The sequence below is a fragment of the Zosterops lateralis genome (genome assembly GCF_965231275.1).
Source record: "Zosterops lateralis genome assembly, chromosome: 18".
Lineage (NCBI taxonomy): Eukaryota > Metazoa > Chordata > Aves > Passeriformes > Zosteropidae > Zosterops > Zosterops lateralis.
Window position 1 is genome coordinate 2657387 of NC_139778.1, and position 17922 is coordinate 2675308.

At 55.9% G+C, this 17922-nt stretch overlaps 2 protein-coding genes across 2 annotated transcripts; both read right to left on the minus strand.

Annotated features, from left to right (window-relative positions):
* Nucleotides 1–1062: 1062 nt before the first annotated feature.
* On the minus strand, nucleotides 1063–10645 carry TRIM47 (tripartite motif containing 47; the record flags this gene model as incomplete). Its single annotated transcript, XM_083874740.1, has 6 exons — nucleotides 1063–4775; nucleotides 5907–5981; nucleotides 6665–6860; nucleotides 7418–7648; nucleotides 8187–8282; nucleotides 9929–10645. The coding sequence occupies 6 exons, from the start codon at nucleotides 10643–10645 to the stop codon at nucleotides 4150–4152; spliced, it is 1941 nt and encodes a 646-aa protein (XP_083730866.1). The 3' UTR covers nucleotides 1063–4149.
* A 1625-nt stretch (nucleotides 10646–12270) lies between these two features.
* Nucleotides 12271–16535, minus strand: TRIM65 (tripartite motif containing 65). Its single transcript, XM_083874353.1, has 6 exons — nucleotides 16062–16535; nucleotides 15380–15475; nucleotides 15075–15308; nucleotides 14622–14793; nucleotides 14171–14269; nucleotides 12271–13068 (listed from the first exon to the last, which is right to left on the minus strand). The coding sequence occupies exons 1-6, from the start codon at nucleotides 16506–16508 to the stop codon at nucleotides 12539–12541; spliced, it is 1578 nt and encodes a 525-aa protein (XP_083730479.1). The 5' UTR covers nucleotides 16509–16535; the 3' UTR covers nucleotides 12271–12538.
* Between the last annotated feature and the right edge of the window lie 1387 nt (nucleotides 16536–17922).

The following is a 17922-nucleotide window of genomic DNA, read 5'->3' on the forward strand; positions in this document are numbered from 1 at the left end:
AACGATTTTTTAAATTCCCACTTGATGTGCATTTCCTGTTTCACACACTTGCAAACAGGTTTTTGATCCTGTTACTGACTGCTTTCGTGATGGAATCAAGCACATCCAAAAAAAATTACCCCTTTATACTGAAGTGTGTTAAACTAGAAGATCTAACTAGTTGCCCTGTAAACAAGCCAGGACCGTGTCCGTGTGTCTGTCCCTCAGGAATCTGGGAGCAAGGAAACAGCTCTGGCATCTGCAGATCTGGGTTTAAAATATTGCCTCAAGGTGTGCGAGTAGGAGGAATTGAAAAGAAAGAAAAAAAGAAAAAAAAGATTGCATAACTTTAATTAAAATAGAAACCCTGCAAAACTAATCGCTGTTTGAAGGGCTCCCTCAGATCAATAACTGACAGCTGTATATCAATAATATATAAATGACAGCGTGAATTACCCTCTGTTTTATCTTTTTAGATGGATCTGAGCAATTCCCTGGATTTGCAGCCCAGTCCTGTCTGAGAGCCTGAGAACTAGATGTGGGTAGGGGGGGAAAGCAGAAAAAAGACATAATGGAAACCAGATTAAAATAAATGCAGTGACATAATCTGTATGGTTTCTTGGCAAGAAAAGAACAAGTTTGTGCTTTTCATATCCGCTTTTTTCAATAAGCAGTAAGTTTCCCTTTTAAGAAACAGCCATAACAAACAGCTCTGATTCTTCTCCTATTAAAGTCAGGAGCAGAATCCACTTGGCTTCTATTGAAACGCCCAGATGGGGCATTGGCACCTCATATGAACTAAGGCTCACCAAATAACATTTTTATCCTAACTCCAGCTGACATTTGGGATTAAGAAAAGCAGCCTCCACTTAAAAAAGATGCTGCTGTAATTGTCAGAGTGTGTGTCTGAAGCTCTAGACCTCCTCATACAGAGAAAACCTTGGAAATTTATACTCTAAAATGTGACAATACTAAGGGAAAAATACCTAATCTGATAATCTTATTTATTTGTAGGATGAGGACAGACGTAGAAGGGAGAACTGAGACAATTCATTGTTTTGCATTGCTCAGGGCTGACAATTATTATTGGATTTTAAGGTTCTTCCGCTCCTTTTACAATAAAAATGTGTATGTGGCAGAATTCCCTTGGACACACTTGGAAAATAAAATCTGTGTTATTTTACTCCAGATGAACAGGACACAGAAAAGTAAACATGAGATAATGGGACAACTCAAATGGTTTGGTATTTAAAGGAAAGACAACCCAGGGCAATGACTATCATATTTAATGGTCAAATCATAGTCTCTAACACCATTATATTATTCTGTTACAGTTTTTTCACACACTGTAAAACAACCTACAGTTACTGTACTTAAAAAATCCTAATTAAAAAGAGGAACACTCTGTGACAGCAGAAATAACCCAAGGGAACAAGGAAAGGCTGTTTAAATTGCCAAATGCCATAGATTCATCTCATCTCACCCTGCATTTAACCCCTTGTTTACAGCAAAACCTGCGATCAGAGCTGGCACAGTGCACATTCCCTGATCGTTCCAGTTTACAGCCCAAATTACTGGCAGCACAGAGCAAACTCTGACCCAGCTCCCGAGGGGATTGCTCCTATTGTAAATCATCCCTAAACCAGGAGGGTTTTTAGTGCTCCCAACCAGGATAAAAGCAACCAGCTGGACAGAGAGGGCTGGGCAGCACTTCCCAACTGTGGTGCATCCACAGGAGCCCCTTAGATGCTCCATGAAGCTGCATCCATGAATCCACCCAAAGGAGTGGCACAACCACACACCATGCCCAGACACCCCAGTGGCCTCTTGAGCTGCTCCCAAGTGGTGACAGGGTGGAAAGAGGATCCCTCAGAGCCTCCCAAGCCCTGAAGGAGGTCAGAGGTTTGTGTCTGTGCATTGGGAAAGTGGAGAAGGGCGGGATACGTGGCCCCAGCGTGGGTTTCCCCTTGCAGCAATCAATCTGCCTACGGTGAAATGAAACAGGGCAAAGACCCAGATCTGCTGTGTTTACTCTGGCAAAACTCCTCGCTACAAACTGTGGGAGTTTAGCCTGAATAAATGAGATTTAGGGCGCAGACGTGGGCCCACATGGGAGATCTCTTCCTGCAGAGATGAAGGTTCCTTCCCTTCCTCATCCTCCCAGGATGTGACCACGCACAGGCTGGGGCACAGCTCTGCCTTTCCCATTCCATGGGGAGTTTCTGACAGCACACTCTCCCTGTGTGCACAGAGCAGCAGCGACGCCTGCTCTGTGTCACTGGTGACATCTCGTGCAAGGGCTGAGCTCTGCAGGGGCCGCTGGCGCCAGCCAAACAAAGAGGGTTTGGAGCTCAGGATGCAGGGAATGAATTCTCATCCGGACAGAAGTCTGGGCAACAGTCCCACCAGCCAGGAAAGGCCAAGATTTCAGCTGAAGATTTCACTCTGGAAGCCCTACTGTTCCTTTTCCCACTGCTTGCAGCAGTTTAGGAGCCACCTCATGCAGGGGAGGAGGAGGAGGAGGAGAAGGAATTTGCAGACAGATCCCAGCAAGTCCCTTCCCAAACTTACTCACCAGCCTTGCCCCAGAGAAGGGCTGGCTGTGTTCAGACCCTTCATCCACTCAAATATCCTAATTTTCAGGGCACTGGCAGCTCTTTCTGCACCAGCAGAAATTGGCAACACTGGCAAAGGAGTCACAGTAAAGGAGCTTTGAGCCTCAGCATGTAAACGTGGCTTTACATGTAACCATGGTGCAACTCCAAACCTCCCAGCTTTGTGCGTGCCTTTTATTCATGTTCACATTTTTCCCTTGGCTCCACTTGAATATAAGCACTATGATTTCCAGCTCATCCTTTAGGGAAAATATACATATATATCATATATTTAGCTAAATGGGCTGTTTATTATCCTGCTGACGGTTGTTGCATCATCTCTGACTCACTCATGCCAGTGAAGAACCTGACCCTCTGTATTTTCTCTCCAGGGGTACATTACACAGCACCACGGTTCTGTAAAGCAAGCTTTGGGAGGTACGTAGCAAAATAACAGCAGAAAAAATAAACTTGTGGAAAGGCACACTGTGCTGGGACAGGGGCTGCTCTGTGCTGCCCTTACAGGCAGTATTTCTGTGTTTTCCTTCTGAAAAAGCTCCCTTAGGACATGTGAACTGGCAGTTTTGTCTCTCAGCCTCGAGTTTCCACCTTTCCTAAAGGAAATAGTGTTCTCTCTTGCTTGAGAGTAGTTTTTGTTAATTGTTACTTATTCCCAGAGTCTAAAGGGTCATTTAGTAGCTGAGCGATGCTGCACCTTTATCGAGGCACTCACAGCTGTCCCTAGAACACTAAACCAGACCATTTATCTCTGGGACATATTCACAGCACCTCTGCCACTTAAAAATCTCTAAGCTAAGGGGCAGATTTTCACCTCAGTGGTGCTGCTTCTCGACAGGAGGTTTCTCCCTTTCCCAGCTGGGCAGAGATCCTTGTTTCACATTTGAGTGGGCATCCCTGCAAGGAAAGGTGCTGCATCACCTCAGCACCACCCCAGCACCCAGCCAGGCTCCTCCACATCCCTCTCCCTGGAGCACCATCTCTCCCATGCCAGGGCACAGCGGTGATGTGGCACTAGGGAAGTGATCACATCTGCCTTGGGAGGGTTCACCTGGTCCACACAGGGCTTGCTCCATCAAAGGCACTTTGTGAGGAGCATGCAGAAGGTATCGATGGGGCAGCACTTAAAAAAACATCAGCCACAGAGTCTGAGATAAGGCACAAAGCATCTGCACAAGTTGCCGGGGCAGAGAAGCAGAGGTGAAGGAGAGGGACTGGGCAGGTGGCCAAGGCACAGCTCCAAATCCATGTGGCACTTCTGAGCAGCACACTTTACCAAGAAAGGCTGTCACAGTCCCTGATGTCCAGAAAGGGAAGCTGAGGGGCAGGGAGCAGTACAGGGACTCGCCCAACTCACTCAGTGGCAGAGCTGGCACTCAGATCCAGCCCCACCCTGGCCCCCAGACCTGCCCATCAGGAGGCTTCACCCAGCCCTGGGTCCCCAACAGTGCAGAAAGGAGGGAGGGCTGCCACAGACAGACAGGGCCACCAAAGAGAGGTGGCAATAACCTGCAGGAGAGACTTTTGTGGGTCTGTCCGTGCCCCTCTCCCCGGGCAGTCACCGGCGCTTCAGCACCGACACACAATCCTTCTTCAGCGGCCCGATCTGCAGGTGGGCATCCACACTCTCCAGGAAAAAGGCTGGCTTCAGCTTGCACGAGAAGAGAGAGGCAAACTGGCGGTTGATCTTGTTCTGGAATGGGTCAACCTTCCCCTTGGCTGAATGAGAGACCTTGAGCTGCTGCAGGCAGGTCATTTTGGAGTCCTTCACTCCGTAGAAGGTTAAAGCCTTTTCCGAATACTCCAGGAAGACGCCGATGGTCTGGAAAAAGGGCTGCTGGATGGTGCACTCGAAGCCACCAAACCAGGCCACGTAGTTCTGGCCGTTCCACTGCAGGCAGCAGGACCTGTCGTTCCTGCCCAGGCGCCCGTGGTTGTAAGCCTCGTGCGGGTCAAAGTCCTCGGCGATGACCCCAATGCTGACCCAGCCGTCGATCAGCTCCACCTCCCAGTAGTAGTTGCCCCTATTCATGAGGTTCAATCCCAGCACCTGCTCGCAGTTGACAAAGCGGATGGGGCTCTCCGGGTAGGGGATGGGGCACAGCACCCGTTTGGCCCCCTTGGTGCCGAACAGCTGGATGAACTTGTCGGCCGTGTCGCTGTCCAGGTCGATGATGAAGGCAACTGTGTGGGGCGAGAGGGAGAAGTGAGCATGCAGAGGGAAATGTGAGGAAATCCTCCCTGCCCCAGCTTTTGGTGATGAGCGTGATTCTTTCTGACCTTTCCCATCACTCTGCCCCCTTGCTTTTAAGTCCCATTGTAAGTCCCATCCACGAGGATGAAAGACTGAAAGAGCTGATACTCCCATAAGCAGGATGAATATAGGTAACTGGGCAGAGGAGAGAGGAGGGGGCTGCTTGATGAGCTCAACAGTGATACCGGACATTGGAGAATCCACCTGACAGACTGGTGGTAAGAAAATCTCACATAAAAGCATATTTCAGGTAAGCACAGATAAATGCAGTTGAGAGAGACCCAAAGAAGAGAGAACAGCCAGGTATGTCACAGCTATAAACAGGCAGCCCCCAGCAAGTGGGGCCATGTGAGGACCACTGATAGACCCCAAAGAGAGGAGATGCCCAAGGAAGTTCTTCCAGGGAACAACCCTGGACATGGATAACTATGAACTGCATTGCAGTCTGAACCATGGCATGTCCCAACCTGATAGCAGAAGAGCACACCCTCCTTGAGCCCTGGTTTTGCTGCTCTGTGTCACTGAGGCAAATCTTGTCCCTTATGGACATGTCAGTAGGTGACCCCATATGTCCTGTAAGATTGGGGACACACAGGTGGGGTGTGGGAGCTCAAGCCCAGCCCTGCACCCTCCAGCCTCAGCCTCTCCTGCCCCACTCTGCACCACCACTGCATGATCCCTATCATTCTGCTGCTGCAGACAACCCTCACCAGCCCAAGGTCCTGCAGCAAACAAGGCAGATACACCAACTCTGATCTAATTTAAAGAGGATCCAATTTGCCAAGGGCTGGAAGACAGCAGAAATAACACAGGACGCCTGCAACCCCCCTGGGGCAGCTGGGCCAGCAGAACCCCAGGCAAGGGAAAAAACCCATCACCAAGCAAGCTATGACTGTTGTCAGGAAAGCCAGCAGGCTCCCCTGTCAGCCAAGCAATATTTCCTCTGTTGGTGGCAACACTCCTGCAGCCGCTGGATCAGCGCTGCCGGGCAGGGGGGAAGGAGAGAGGAAAGGGAAGATGGGCCTTAGCAACAACCTCCAAAGCAAAAGTCCCCCCCTTACATTTCAGGAAATAATCACGGCTCTCCAGGCAGGCAGGATTGTTTGACTTGTCTGGAAATCGGGATTCGGCCAGTGCTGTGGAGACAGGGACAGAAGGGTTTGCATCAGCAAAGGAACCAAACCACCAGCAAGGGGGTTACTGGAGCATTGTCCCCTGCCCCTGATGGCACCAAGCTGTCACAGCCCCAGCCAGCATCCCCACTCCCCCTGCACATCCCCTTTCCTGGCTCCCACACAGGAAAGGACAGACACCACTTTTGTCACCCCAAGGAGATGGGCAGCGGGGCAAGGAACCAGCTGCAATTCCCATGGGCATCCAACAAAATGAGAGAGCACTCAGGTTAAATGAGACAGCATGGGAGAGAGCTGCCACATCAGCTCTCTAAGCCTGGCATGTTTGGGAGCCCACAGCCTGCCCCATGAGGAGGACTGTCTGTCCTGGGAAGAAGAGTCCCCTTTCACAGGAGGCCCCTTTGGCCACTTGCCCCCTCCCACAGGGCCCTGCCTAACTCCCAGGCTGTTTGTTGCCTCTCCAGTCTCCGGTCTCTGTGGAAAAATTCACAAAACCTCAAAGAGGCGTAAGCCCAGACAGGGATTGTGCAACGTGCAGGGAACCCGTGCTGAGCAGCTTCCAGGGCTGGAAGGACAGGGGCCAGCACTCACAGGGGCCATGGAGCCTGCAGCCACCTCCCAGCCATGCAGGGAAGAGGGAGAGGAACAGGGAACCATCCAGGCAGAGGGGCCGGGTGAACACAAACCTTCCTCCATGTCCTGGCAGTTCAATCCATCAATTCCTTTCCCCTGCAAGTGGTTCCACTGGTTTTTGCAGGCAGTGGACAGCACATCCTTCATGGCACCCACGGCTTGGGTGCACTTGGTGAAGTTCAGCTCTTTCTGGAAGCTCAAAGGTGGAGAGAGGTTTTCTTCCATGGCTACTTTCAAGGCCTGAAATTCCTGAGCCAAAAAAGACAGAGTTTCAGGAGGTTTCAAACAAGCCAGAGCTGTCTCTTGTTCCACAACCCCACCCGGCCCTGGAGGATTTGGGATCTGGCAGCTCTGAGGACTTGGCCCAAGGACAGCACAGGGAGGAGAGCACTTTCCCAGCCACGTGTTCCTGGCATCTTCTCTTCACTCCCTTTCAAACCCGGACTCAGACCATGCCCACCTCACATGGAGCAGCATCTCCTGCCTAAAATGTCTCCTCTTGCTGGGCTGTCCGGGGGGGGGGGGGGATGCTGGAGGAGGCAGGGGGGCACCCCAAACTCTCACTCTCCCCCACGCCCAGTCTGGGCATCACATCAGCCTCTCCTGAGTCACAGACAGGACTCAGGTGGGGGCAATGAGGGGAAAATCTTGGCTGCCTGGTCCCCCTGTGAGAGGGGAGAGGACCATGCCAACAGGAGTGAAACTCTGCAGCCTGCACATCCCAGGGTTCCTGGCCCACAGCTCCATGGGAAATGGGACAAAACCCCAAAATACAACATTGTCAGCTCCTTCTTGCCCCCTCCCACCTGGAGGAAGTAGACGGTGTCGGTGCTGGGTACGTTCTCCAGGTTTTGCTTGCACTGTGCCAGCTTGGCTCGTCTCTCCTCCTTCCAGCGGAGATCGGCCTCGGCCTCCCCCAGCATGGAGCGCTCCCCGTCCTCGATGAATCCCATCACCTCCTTCTGGAAGGTCGCCAGCACCTGAGAGGCCTCTGCAAAGAGCTTCTCCACCCTTTCCCTCTCCTTTGTGGCAGCACCCTGAGTGCAGAGAGAGAGGGGTCAGGTCCCACGGGTGAGGGTGCAGGAGGACCACCCTTGTGCCCTGCCCAGCACTCAGTTCTCAGCTCTGTGGAATCCTCTGACACTCCATCACCCCCTTCACCCAAGAACTCAGATCACTTTCACAGCTGTCAGGGGACCTGGCTGGGCACTGCCACTTACTGCTGCACCACATTTGGTGTCCCCAAGCAGGAAAGTGATGTGTTTGCACAAGGGCCAAAGGGGATAAACCCCCCCTGAGCTTGGGGAGAGAAGGTGCAAGAGCCAGAGGATGCGCTGGCATGGCCCTTGCCCTGTTCCTTCTTCCATATTAAAAACTAAAGTAACCAGAGATGCCCAGAGTGTTAGCAGAGATGAGGAGAAAGAATTTTCAGGGATCTCTGCAGGATCATCACTGTTTCATGGTGCACCTGTGAGCACCATCTCTACACCCCATGCACTCCAAAATCTCACAGTCCTTTCTCCACTCCCGGCCCAGCAGAGCTGCACTAACAGAGCAAAGCCATTGCAGAGTCACCTTAATGAGCTCCACCATCTTCTTGGCCTGGGCAATGGTGACTGTCAGCTCCTCCAGCTCATTCTCCACATCGCTGAGGAATTTGCCTTGTTGGGCCTGCAGACATGAAGGACAAACACTGAGCTTTATCCCCAGTCCCAGTGGGAGCCATAGGGCATTCAGCCTCTCCCTAAGCTCATCCCACAGATCCTCTCTGACTGTGACCTTGCTACCAGGCTTTGGGTGAAAGATGCAAGGGGAACCATGAGTTGTTTTCCAGTTTTCCTTCCCTGCAACATCCAACCTGCAAACATCCCTTTGCACTCAGCTGGAAAATGAAACGATCATGTCCAGCTCCACGTTCCCCACCCTGGTCCCAGTGGAAACCAAACAAAACAGGAATTTGAAAGCAAACCCATCAGACACGATTGCAATTGAGTGCTCTGAGTACCCAGGGCTGGGAAAAATCCCCTGGGTTTGGTGCAGAAGCTGAAAGGCAGACCTGGAACACTCAGAAACTCAGCACAGAGTCCCCTGGAGGTTTCTGTTTAGGAGCAAAGCAAACCAGCTCCGGAGCACGGGCTGCAAAGGAAGCACCTTCTGAACACGGCGTTTCCTGAGGCGCTATTGTTGGCTCAGCCATTGCCCATCACGGGGACGGGTCCCTCGGGAGCCAGGAGGGCACTCCCCAGCCAGGACAGCTCCCTGCGGGTGCTCAGCCCCCCGGCCCTGCTCCCTGCAGCGCCTGTGCCCGGGGAGCAGGTCCAGGTGCTTTCCCTGTGCCTCCATCCCAGCCCGCAGCGCAGGGCGGGGCCGGGGCACTCACTGAGGTCGTGCAGGCGACATTAAGCAGCGCCTGCCGAGGTCTGACAGCTCCTCGGGGCTGGGATTACACACACTTTCTATTTTAAGGCACCCCATGACTAATAATGCCGATAAAAGGGTTTTCCTGCAATCCCAGCAGCCCATCAGGAGCGGGAGCTGGCTTGGGGCTGTTGCTTGGGGCTGGAAAAGGCAAAACTATCCCAAGGTCTCCAAATGCCTCATGGCCATGCGAGATGCCACCACACCGCGAACCCCACAGGTTCCGCTCTGCCTGCAGCCCCATAGAGGCCCCACACTTTTAGGGCAGCAGTGCCCACGTTGGGCTTGGAGCTCCGGCTCCTGGGAAGGCTCGTGGGTGTGAGTTTAGGAGGTGACTCAGTCACATCTGGGAATGGGAGTGATGGAAAAACCCCCGCTGCCAAAACGGCAGGATACAAAAGGCTGGGGGGGCGGGCCGGGCCGGGCGCCAGCGCGGCCAGAAAAACCGCCTTGACGGAGCTGTGGGAACGAGACGGGGACGGCGGGAGCCCCGGGACCGCGGGGGTGGCCGCTCTGGGGTGTCCCGGGCAGCCTCGCCCCAGCCCCACGCCCACGGGATTGCGAGTTCGGCTCCGCAGCGGGAAGAGTCCCCAGAGGATGCCTGAGAGCGGCTCTGCCTCGATACCCGCCCCATCTGCCCACCCTGTCCCTGTCCCCGCGTTCCCTGATCGCGCAGCGCCCTGTCCACATATCGGGGTGGAATCCCCCGAGGGCTGAGAGTCCAGCATCCCCCCACATGGAATTCCACCGTGCTGCACCTGCACACACCCCACCGTAGCTGATCAGGCTCCCCTGGGGACGCGGGTGCAGGGTGAGCCCCTCCGAGGGACGCCGCACCTCACAGCACCCCCGACACCCCCGGCCCGGGGTCCCACCGCGCCCGTCCCCGCCCCGCGCACCTGTTTGTGCTCTCGCTCCTGCTCCAGGGGCACCACGTCGTGGGCGCGATGCTCGTGGGCGCGGCAGCGGGCGCAGACACAGCTCTGCTCGGTGCGGCAGAAGCCGTCGAGGGGCTGCAGGTGGCGGGGGCACAGCCCCTCCTCCAGCCGGCGCAGCGGGGCCACCAGGCGGTGTGCGCGGAAGGCGGGGGCGCGCCGGTGCGGCTCCAGGTGCGCCCCGCAGAAGGACGCCAGGCACACCAGGCAGGAGCGCTCGGCCGCCAGGCGGGACCCCGGCGGGCACACATCGCACAGCACCGCCGCTCCCTCCTCCCCCGCCGCATCCTCCTCCTCGGCTCCCGGGGCCATCGGGGACGCGCCGGCCGGGCTCGATGGGCTCGACGGGGACGAGGCGCCGGTGGCGGCCGCCAGCAGCGGCAGGAGCTCGCACAGGGCGCGGTTCTTGCAGAGCCGCAGGGCCGCGGGGACGGGCTCCTGGCACAGCGGGCAGCGGGCGGCCCCGCCCGCTCCGCCGCCGTCGGGGGGGCCTGGCCGCTGGCGGAGCTCCTGCAGGCAGCTCTGGCAGAAGTTGTGTCCGCACGGCACCGTCACCGGGTCCCGCAGCACGTCCAGGCAGATGGGGCAGCCCAGGGGACCCTCGGGCAGTCCCGGAGCCGCCAGCGCCAGCCGCAACGCCGCGGCGGAGGACGGCCCCGCGCTCCCGGGCGCAGCATCCATCCCTGACCGCCCCGACCGGCCCCGGCCCCGGTCCCGGCCCCGGCGGAGGCGGGAGGCGGCCGCGCCCCGCCCGCCCGCTCCGCCCCCCCGCGACCGCAGCCGGGGCCCCGCTCCCCGCCGGGCCTGGGGGTGCCGAGTCCTCGGGACACTGACCCACAGCATCAACCCTGGCTCCTGGTCCCAGGCACCGGCCCTCCGGGGAAGGGTCTCACCCCAAATGGGATCTGCTGCCTTCGGGGAGATCAGCCCCGCGGCGGTATCACCCTGCTGAGATGTGCTGCCCTCCATCCAGGGTCTGCCGCTTCCTAAAGGATCTGCCCCACTGGGATCTGGACCCTTCCCAGTGTTCTACTGCTCCCAAGGGAAGCTGCTGACCTTCCTCACATCTCTCAGCCTGGGAAGCTGTTGCCAGCCCATTCCAATCCCCCTCACAAGGCTCTGCTGCTCCCCTTGAGCATTCCCTGCCCCTCTAGGACGTGCTGCTACTCCACTGCCCCCCTAGCTGCCACATGGAAGGTCCTGAGCCCACCCAGTGCACAGGTACAGGTGTTTTCCTGCCAGCCCTCGTGTCCATGGATTGACATCAGCCCTCCCCATGGCCCAAAAGGGCTGCAGTGCCCAGGTCCTGTCCCCTTTTCCTCTGGGGTCTGTCAGGAGCTGGCAGGCACCAGAGAGGGATGGGAGACCCCAAAGTGGTTTTAGAGTGAAGATCTGCCCCATGAGATCTCTGGACCCCTTCTGTGCAGGATAAACAGACAATTTTTTGACTTGGATAAGTTCCCAGGTGGATGCTGGCCCAAGGCCTCACCCAAGGACAGGGCTGGGAGAAGCAGGGAGGTGCTGAGTGAAGGAGGAAGCACAAGACAAATCACATCTGTTCTTGGAGGATTGATCCTTTTAAGCTTTTTGTCCCCAAAGGAAAAAATGATGTGATTCATTCCCTGGCATTCATATCCCCAGCACCTTTGAACCCAGTGCCCAGTTTTGCCCTGTTAATCCTCACCAGCACTCCCACAGGAGCAGGAGGAGATGTTGGACCTGTGGTCTCAACCTTGGAAAAACATCAAAAAAACCTTTAGATTTTTTTCTGTGCCAAATCAACCTTGGAGCAGAGCAGTAGGAAACCAGGTTTCCTTATCACAGTGTTACAGTAAATAAAGCACCTTCTGGCTCTGCTGCCAGCTGTCATTCCAAGGGTTGGTCATAGGCCCCATGGGGACATGGAGGGGCAGGATGGGGCCCTGCAGGGGTACCCAGCTCCCCCCACCCCCAGTGCTGCTGGGTCCCACATCTCCCAACAGCAGCAAGGTCAAACCAGTAAGAAAATAAAGCTTTATTGGGAAAAGCAGCATCGTACAAAGAGCTGCAGCATAGAACCCTGAGAAATTGCTCTGCCAGGTCTGAGAACAGCAAGAGGAAACCAAGAAGGGGTGGGTGGGAGCAGGACCTGCCTGCATGTGAGCACAGAGGTGCCTCTGAATTGTTTCAGAGCACTCTGTGATAGCAGCACATCCCTCTGGTGCTGCTGGGGCCTCTGGGATCCCCCTCATCCCAAACCTTCCCCAAGTTTGGGAAGTTTGGCAGGGATAGAAGAAAGAGGAAAATTTCATTTTTTTCACCTTCCTTACCCCCTCTTCCCTTGCTCTGTCTGCAGGGAGAGGTTCCCATGGTGAGCTCCAGCATTGGCATGTGTCACTAGTGTGATATTTGCATATGCAAATCAAACAGGTTAATTTACATGTCTGTGCTCATCAGTCCTTGTTAAAACACTGCACTCCACACCTGCCTCAGCACTGAGGTCCCACTGTACCATGACAGCCCCAGCTGCAGCTCCACTATGGCACCAGCCTGGGACCTGCCAGCCTGCCCATGGCTCAGTGAGGTGGCTCTGGCTCAGTCCCTCTGGCACAGTGTCACCATCCTCCCCTCACAGAGCCAGAACACAGGGTACAGGGGCTCAGTGAAGACACCGTGGAAGGAGTGGATGAGCTTTGTCCTCTCCCCGAGGCCGTAGAAGGAGAGGAGCCCCTTGCTATAATCCAGGCTGACCCCCAGGTTCTTGTAGAACTGCTCCTGGATTTTCTGGGCCCAACCCTTGTGCCAGGCCAGGTAACAATCCTCCCTCACCTGCAGCCCCCACGAGCCCCCATCCAGGCCGATGTTGAACCTGTGGCCCGGCTGCTGCTGGCGGGGCAGCCCCTGGTAGGTGACCCCCAGGATGACGGAGTGGCTGGAGATCTTCACCTCCCAGTAGTGGTGTCCAGGGCCGTAGCTCTGCGTGCACAGCACCTGCCAGGGCTGGAAACGAGGGCCCTGATCCTGCCCATGGACAGGGCTGGGGCTGTGCTTGGCTTTCCGGGCACCTTTCGACAGCTCCAGGTACTTGTTGGCTGTCTCGGGGTCGAAGGTCAGGCTGCGGTGGTCTGGGGAGAGCAGGGGCATGGATGGGGCTGAAATGATTCATCAGACATTTATGCCCTCCCAGCAGTGGTGGGGTTTGAATTCTCTAGGGCTGCCTCTCAAAATGGAAGGGAACAGGTTGTTTGGAGGGGAAGGGGAGTGGGAGGGATGCAATACCTGCCCCAGAGGGAATGGAAAAGCCCAGAAATAGCTGCTGAAGCACTGAGACACAATGCTTTGCTCAGTCCTTGCACAACCCAGCTCACAATCAATGAGTGGCTGTTGTGACCACAATAGTTCTGTGGCCATTTTGGCAGGGATGTGCTTGGTTTTAGAGAAAAAAAATACCAGTGTGGGTTGGGAGAGGGGGAGAAAACCAGGTGTTAAATGAGAAAATACAGTATTGCAGGGAGTTACTCTCCTCTGCATGGGCTGTGATAGCTCCTGCTGTGGGTATTCACTGACCACCAGCACCCCACCTTCCTCCCTCAACAGCTGGGCCTGGCAGCTGGCTGGGCTTCTGCCTGCTGCCCATAAATAACAGAGGGTTCCTATTAATAACCATAAGAATGTTCTGTGGGGCCTGATGGAAGGAATTCCTCCAGGTCCCACAGGCACCAATCGCCTCCTTGGCAAGAGTGGCATGAACAACATGGCCTGAACATTACCAACAAGGAGGAGATGGGAAGAGGAGCACAGAGGAATTTCATAAAAACAGGAGAGGGATGGGCCTTGGGAGGAAAGGGGACATGAAGGACTGTAGCTAGAAATGCTAAGGCCATATCCATGGATAGAGAGCAATGACTGCAGGCAGGGCTCTGGACTGGGGCAATGCCATGCTGGGGAGTGACTGATCCAATACCAAACAGCCTCAGTTCCATGGGAAAGCACTTCCTGGTGCTGCTAATCCCCCTAATGAGTCCTTTCCCATCCCAGCCTTTCCACCCTGTCCCTTCACCACCCTTCTCTGCATTTAGGGAGATACACTGGAAGAACCAGGGAAGGAGCCCCTGTCCCTGCAGCCACAACCACCCTCCTCCTGGGGAGGAGCCCGGCTTGGTGACATCTCTTCCTGCTGGGGACCCCAGTGAGGTGCTGTCCCTCCAGGACCCCTGTGCTCCTTACCCTTCAGAAGCTCAGCTCGGAGCTGGCACCTGGGGAGAGGAGCCACACTGGGGAGAGTGGCCACAGCCTTCACTGCCAGCTCCTGGGGATGCTCCGGGCCTGTGGAGGATGGGAACAGGCATTTTGAGTAATGCCACCCAAAACCTTCTTTTTTCCTGGCTTCATGGGAAGAAGAGGAAAAGGAGAAGGAGGAGGAACTCCATTGTATCCAAACCTGGAGGCAGGCATGGAGCAGTGGACAAACCTGGGTGCCCTCATGGTTCAGCATTCCCAGCAAGTATGGGCCACAGGGAGGCCACCCAGCTCATCCCACTTCATCTGCTGAACAGTAAATGTGTGTCCCATCCCAAACCCCTGTGTTCAGCAGCTGTGTCCCCAGCAGTGACACAGGCCATGCTCATCTTCAGGATGACTCAGAGCCCTTCAAAGTACCCCTGAGGAGGAGGTTTACCTTGGCCACTGGAGTCTGGGGCTTTGGGGGCCAAAGAGCCAGGCAGGTCCTCCAGCAGGAGCTTGGAGATGCTGGTGAGGATCTCAGAGATGGGCTTGATCACAGCAGCCACATCAAACTCCACGGGCACCAGCTCCTCTGGGCTCTCCAGAGGTGGGAGCAGGGGAAATTCCTGTGGACAGACACACAGACACTGTACACCAGTCTGGGGAGGACTGTGCAAACCCATGTGCACTCACCATGTCTCCCCAATGGGCAACAGGGGCAGACCAGCACTGCCCACACAGCTTTTCAGCGACCCCCAAAAAACAGCTCTTCTCCATAGCCCCATCACATCCCTGAGCCAAGGGATCCCTGAGGATGGATTCTCAGTGGGAATGGGTTGAACACAACTCTGCTGTCATCAGAAGGGTGCAGGCCCAAGCAAACAAGGATAAAGTGCCAGAGTGGTACCTGGAGGAAGGTCCTGTGGTCAGGGCAGGCCAGCAGGCTCTGAACCCTCTCCCTGTGCCGGCCAAGGACATCCAGGCGGTCCCTCCACAGGTTCCAGTTCCTGTCCACACGCTCCAGTGCCGTCCCCTGCTCTTGTTCAATCCTGGCCACTGTCTGACACTGGAAATCCTCCAGAGCTTTCCTCAGGTGGGTGAATTTGCTCTGAATCTGAGCTTTGAACTCCTCAGAGCAGTCCTGGGCAGGAAGAGCCATGAGAACCAGTGTGCTCCCACCCACAGGCCAGCACAGGGAGGCTGCAGCGTTACCTTGATGCTCTGTGTTTGCACCTCCAGCTCCTTCATTTCCAGCTCAATCCTCTCTGATTCCTCCTGGGCTTTTTCCAGGGATTCTTGCAAAAAGGTCTGTGAAGGGAGGCACCAACATAGAATCATTACACTTGGAAAAGACCTCCAAGATCATCAAGTTCAACCTATGACTGAACATAGCACAAGCCCAGAGCACTGAGTTTCATATCCAGTAATTTCTCCCAGTTGTGTCCAGTTGCACATCCTGTGGACCAGCCCAAAGCTGCCCACCCGGCCCCCAGGACCCTCCCAGGGCTGCAGGACAAGGCTAACAGGGAGGGAGGCAGCTGGGGAAGGGGACTCCGTGTCAGGATAACAAAGAAGTGATTTTTTATGTTGCCTTTCACCCCCTTCTTAGCCGTTTCCTGTAGATCAGAGGGAAACAAACACATATGGCACCGTTCATCTCGTGCTGCTGGATTTACCCAGCTCGCTGCTGCTCCTGACAACACCTGCTTTCTCAAAGAGCAGCCGGGCACAGGTGGCATCTCCCTGGCCAGCCCCATGTCCCAGGCTGGGCAGTCTGGCACACAGAGGAATCCCGCCCCTGCAGCAGGACACGGGGCGGTGGAGGTGGATGTCGTGTGTGCCCGAGCTGTCACAACACCCCCTGTTCTCCCACCGCCCCAGCCCTGTCACTCACCTGCTTTTTGGCTCGTTCCTCCTCGAAGAGCACCCTGCGGTGCCTCTGGCAGTCCCGCACGGTGCAGATGCAGCAGATGCAGCGCCGCTCGTCCTGGCAGTAGAGCTCCAGCGGCCGCCCGTGCTGCCGGCACAGCTCAGCGGGGGCCGCCTCGCACCGGCCCGGCCCCGGGCCCCGCATGTCGCTGTCCCGAGCCAGCTCCACCACGCTGTACAGGGTGACATTCTTCTCCAGCTCCGGGCACCGCCCGAAGGCCCGCCGGCACTCGGGGCAGGTGTAGCTCGCATCGCTGCCGGCGGGCGCCTGTTTCTGCTTGTCCCAGTGGCCGCTGATGCAGCCCTTGCAGAAGTTGTGGCCGCAGGGCAAAGTGACGGGCACCTTGAACAGCTCCAGGCAGATGGAGCACACCAGCTTCTCCTCCAGCTTCTGCGAGATGGGTGATGCCATCCTGCCTGTGCCGGAGATCGGGCGAGGAGCCGGGGAAATAGAAACTCATGAGTGCAGAGGAAGAGGCGGTGACGCTGTGCCCAGAGGCGGGGCAGCGATCCCGCCCAGACTCTCTTCTAAAGTGACACCCGGCGGCTGCCCCGGGGTCACAGAGGCTGTGCCACGGTCCACGAGACCAACCCTCCCAGGGAGGGTTGGAGCTGCTCCTCCGTGGAGAGGGAGGGCTCTGAAGCACAGTGGGAGACTCCGGAGAGGATGGAATGCTGCAATGACAGCACAGGGAGACTCGCAGGAGGCTGACAGGGAGCAGAGCAATGTGTATTTCCATGAACACGTTTGCCGATGTGCAATTGGATTTTCACTCCTTTATCGCCCTTTGAGGGAACTTCCAGGCATCCTCAGCTCTGCCAGGGCTGGGTCCCTGAGCTGAGTGTGGCAGTCCCCCCTGGCACAGAGCTCCTGCCTGGTAACCAGCAGAGGCACCAACTGCTGCTGCAGCCACATGTCACCTCCCTGTGCAGTGACAAGGCTGTGACACATGCCAGCACCACGTTCTTTCCTGCTGTTTGTCATGTCCCCATACACACCCACCACACCTTTTCCTAAGAACTTCTTTGCAACACCTGTGCACATCAGCAGCCTGGAACAGGATAAAGATGTTACCTGGGCCACCTGCCCTGCTCAGGTGGTAGGTGGAGTCTCTTGTCTGGAGGCCAGTGAGATGCCTGTGCACTGCAAACCCTCACCTCGTTGTCACAAAGTTCAGTTTCAGTTTCCTAGCCCAAGCCTTATCTCTGTACCGAGCTCATGTGCTATCTTGCAGACATTCCCAGGCCACTGATGATGATGGAATGGCCTTGTTTTTCAGCAGCTCTGCAGCCTCCCCTCGTGAGCAGCTTCCCTTTCACCTGCACAGGTGAGGGCAAGCAGGGAGCAGGTCTCTGGTGGATCATCCAGATCAGCTTCCATACTACAGGCAGCCTCAGAGCCACGTCCCTGACCACAGGAGAGGACTTGGGATATGTCACAACTCTCTGCCTGTCCCAGCAAGCTTCGGCTCCAAAACATTCCTTTGGGCTGCATCTGTCAATTCTGGCCAGATATTTAAAGCCCAGAGAGGTGTAACATGAGCTGTGTGTCTGCCTGGAACCTGTGTCCCCATCGTGGGCACCTCCCCAGCACACTCATCCCAGGTTAAACCAGAACCCTTCAGGCTGGGAGGGGAGTTCAGGGAGCTCTGGGGTAACTGGTAACACCTCTGAGCACAGGCAGCAGAGGGGCACTTCAGCCCAATCTCAGCTGTTTGCTGAAGGTTCCAATTTCCTGGTAAAAGGAACCTCAGAAAAAGGCACAGGGAACCAGAGCTGGGAAGAGGAAGCAGTACCAGCAGGAACATGTTGGTATTTGGGGGTCC

Excerpts from the sequence above, each read along its gene's own strand:
- TRIM65 (XM_083874353.1), bottom strand. The coding sequence starts at position 16,508 with ATGGCATCACCCATCTCGCAGAAGCTGGAGGAGAAGCTGGTGTGCTCC. Across the intron at positions 14,270-14,621 it reads CCCAGACTCCAGTGGCCAAG|GCCCGGAGCATCCCCAGGAG; the intron begins GTAAACCTCCTC and ends CATCCTCCACAG. Across the intron at positions 13,069-14,170 it reads CCGAGCTGAGCTTCTGAAGG|ACCACCGCAGCCTGACCTTC; the intron begins GTAAGGAGCACA and ends TGCTCTCCCCAG.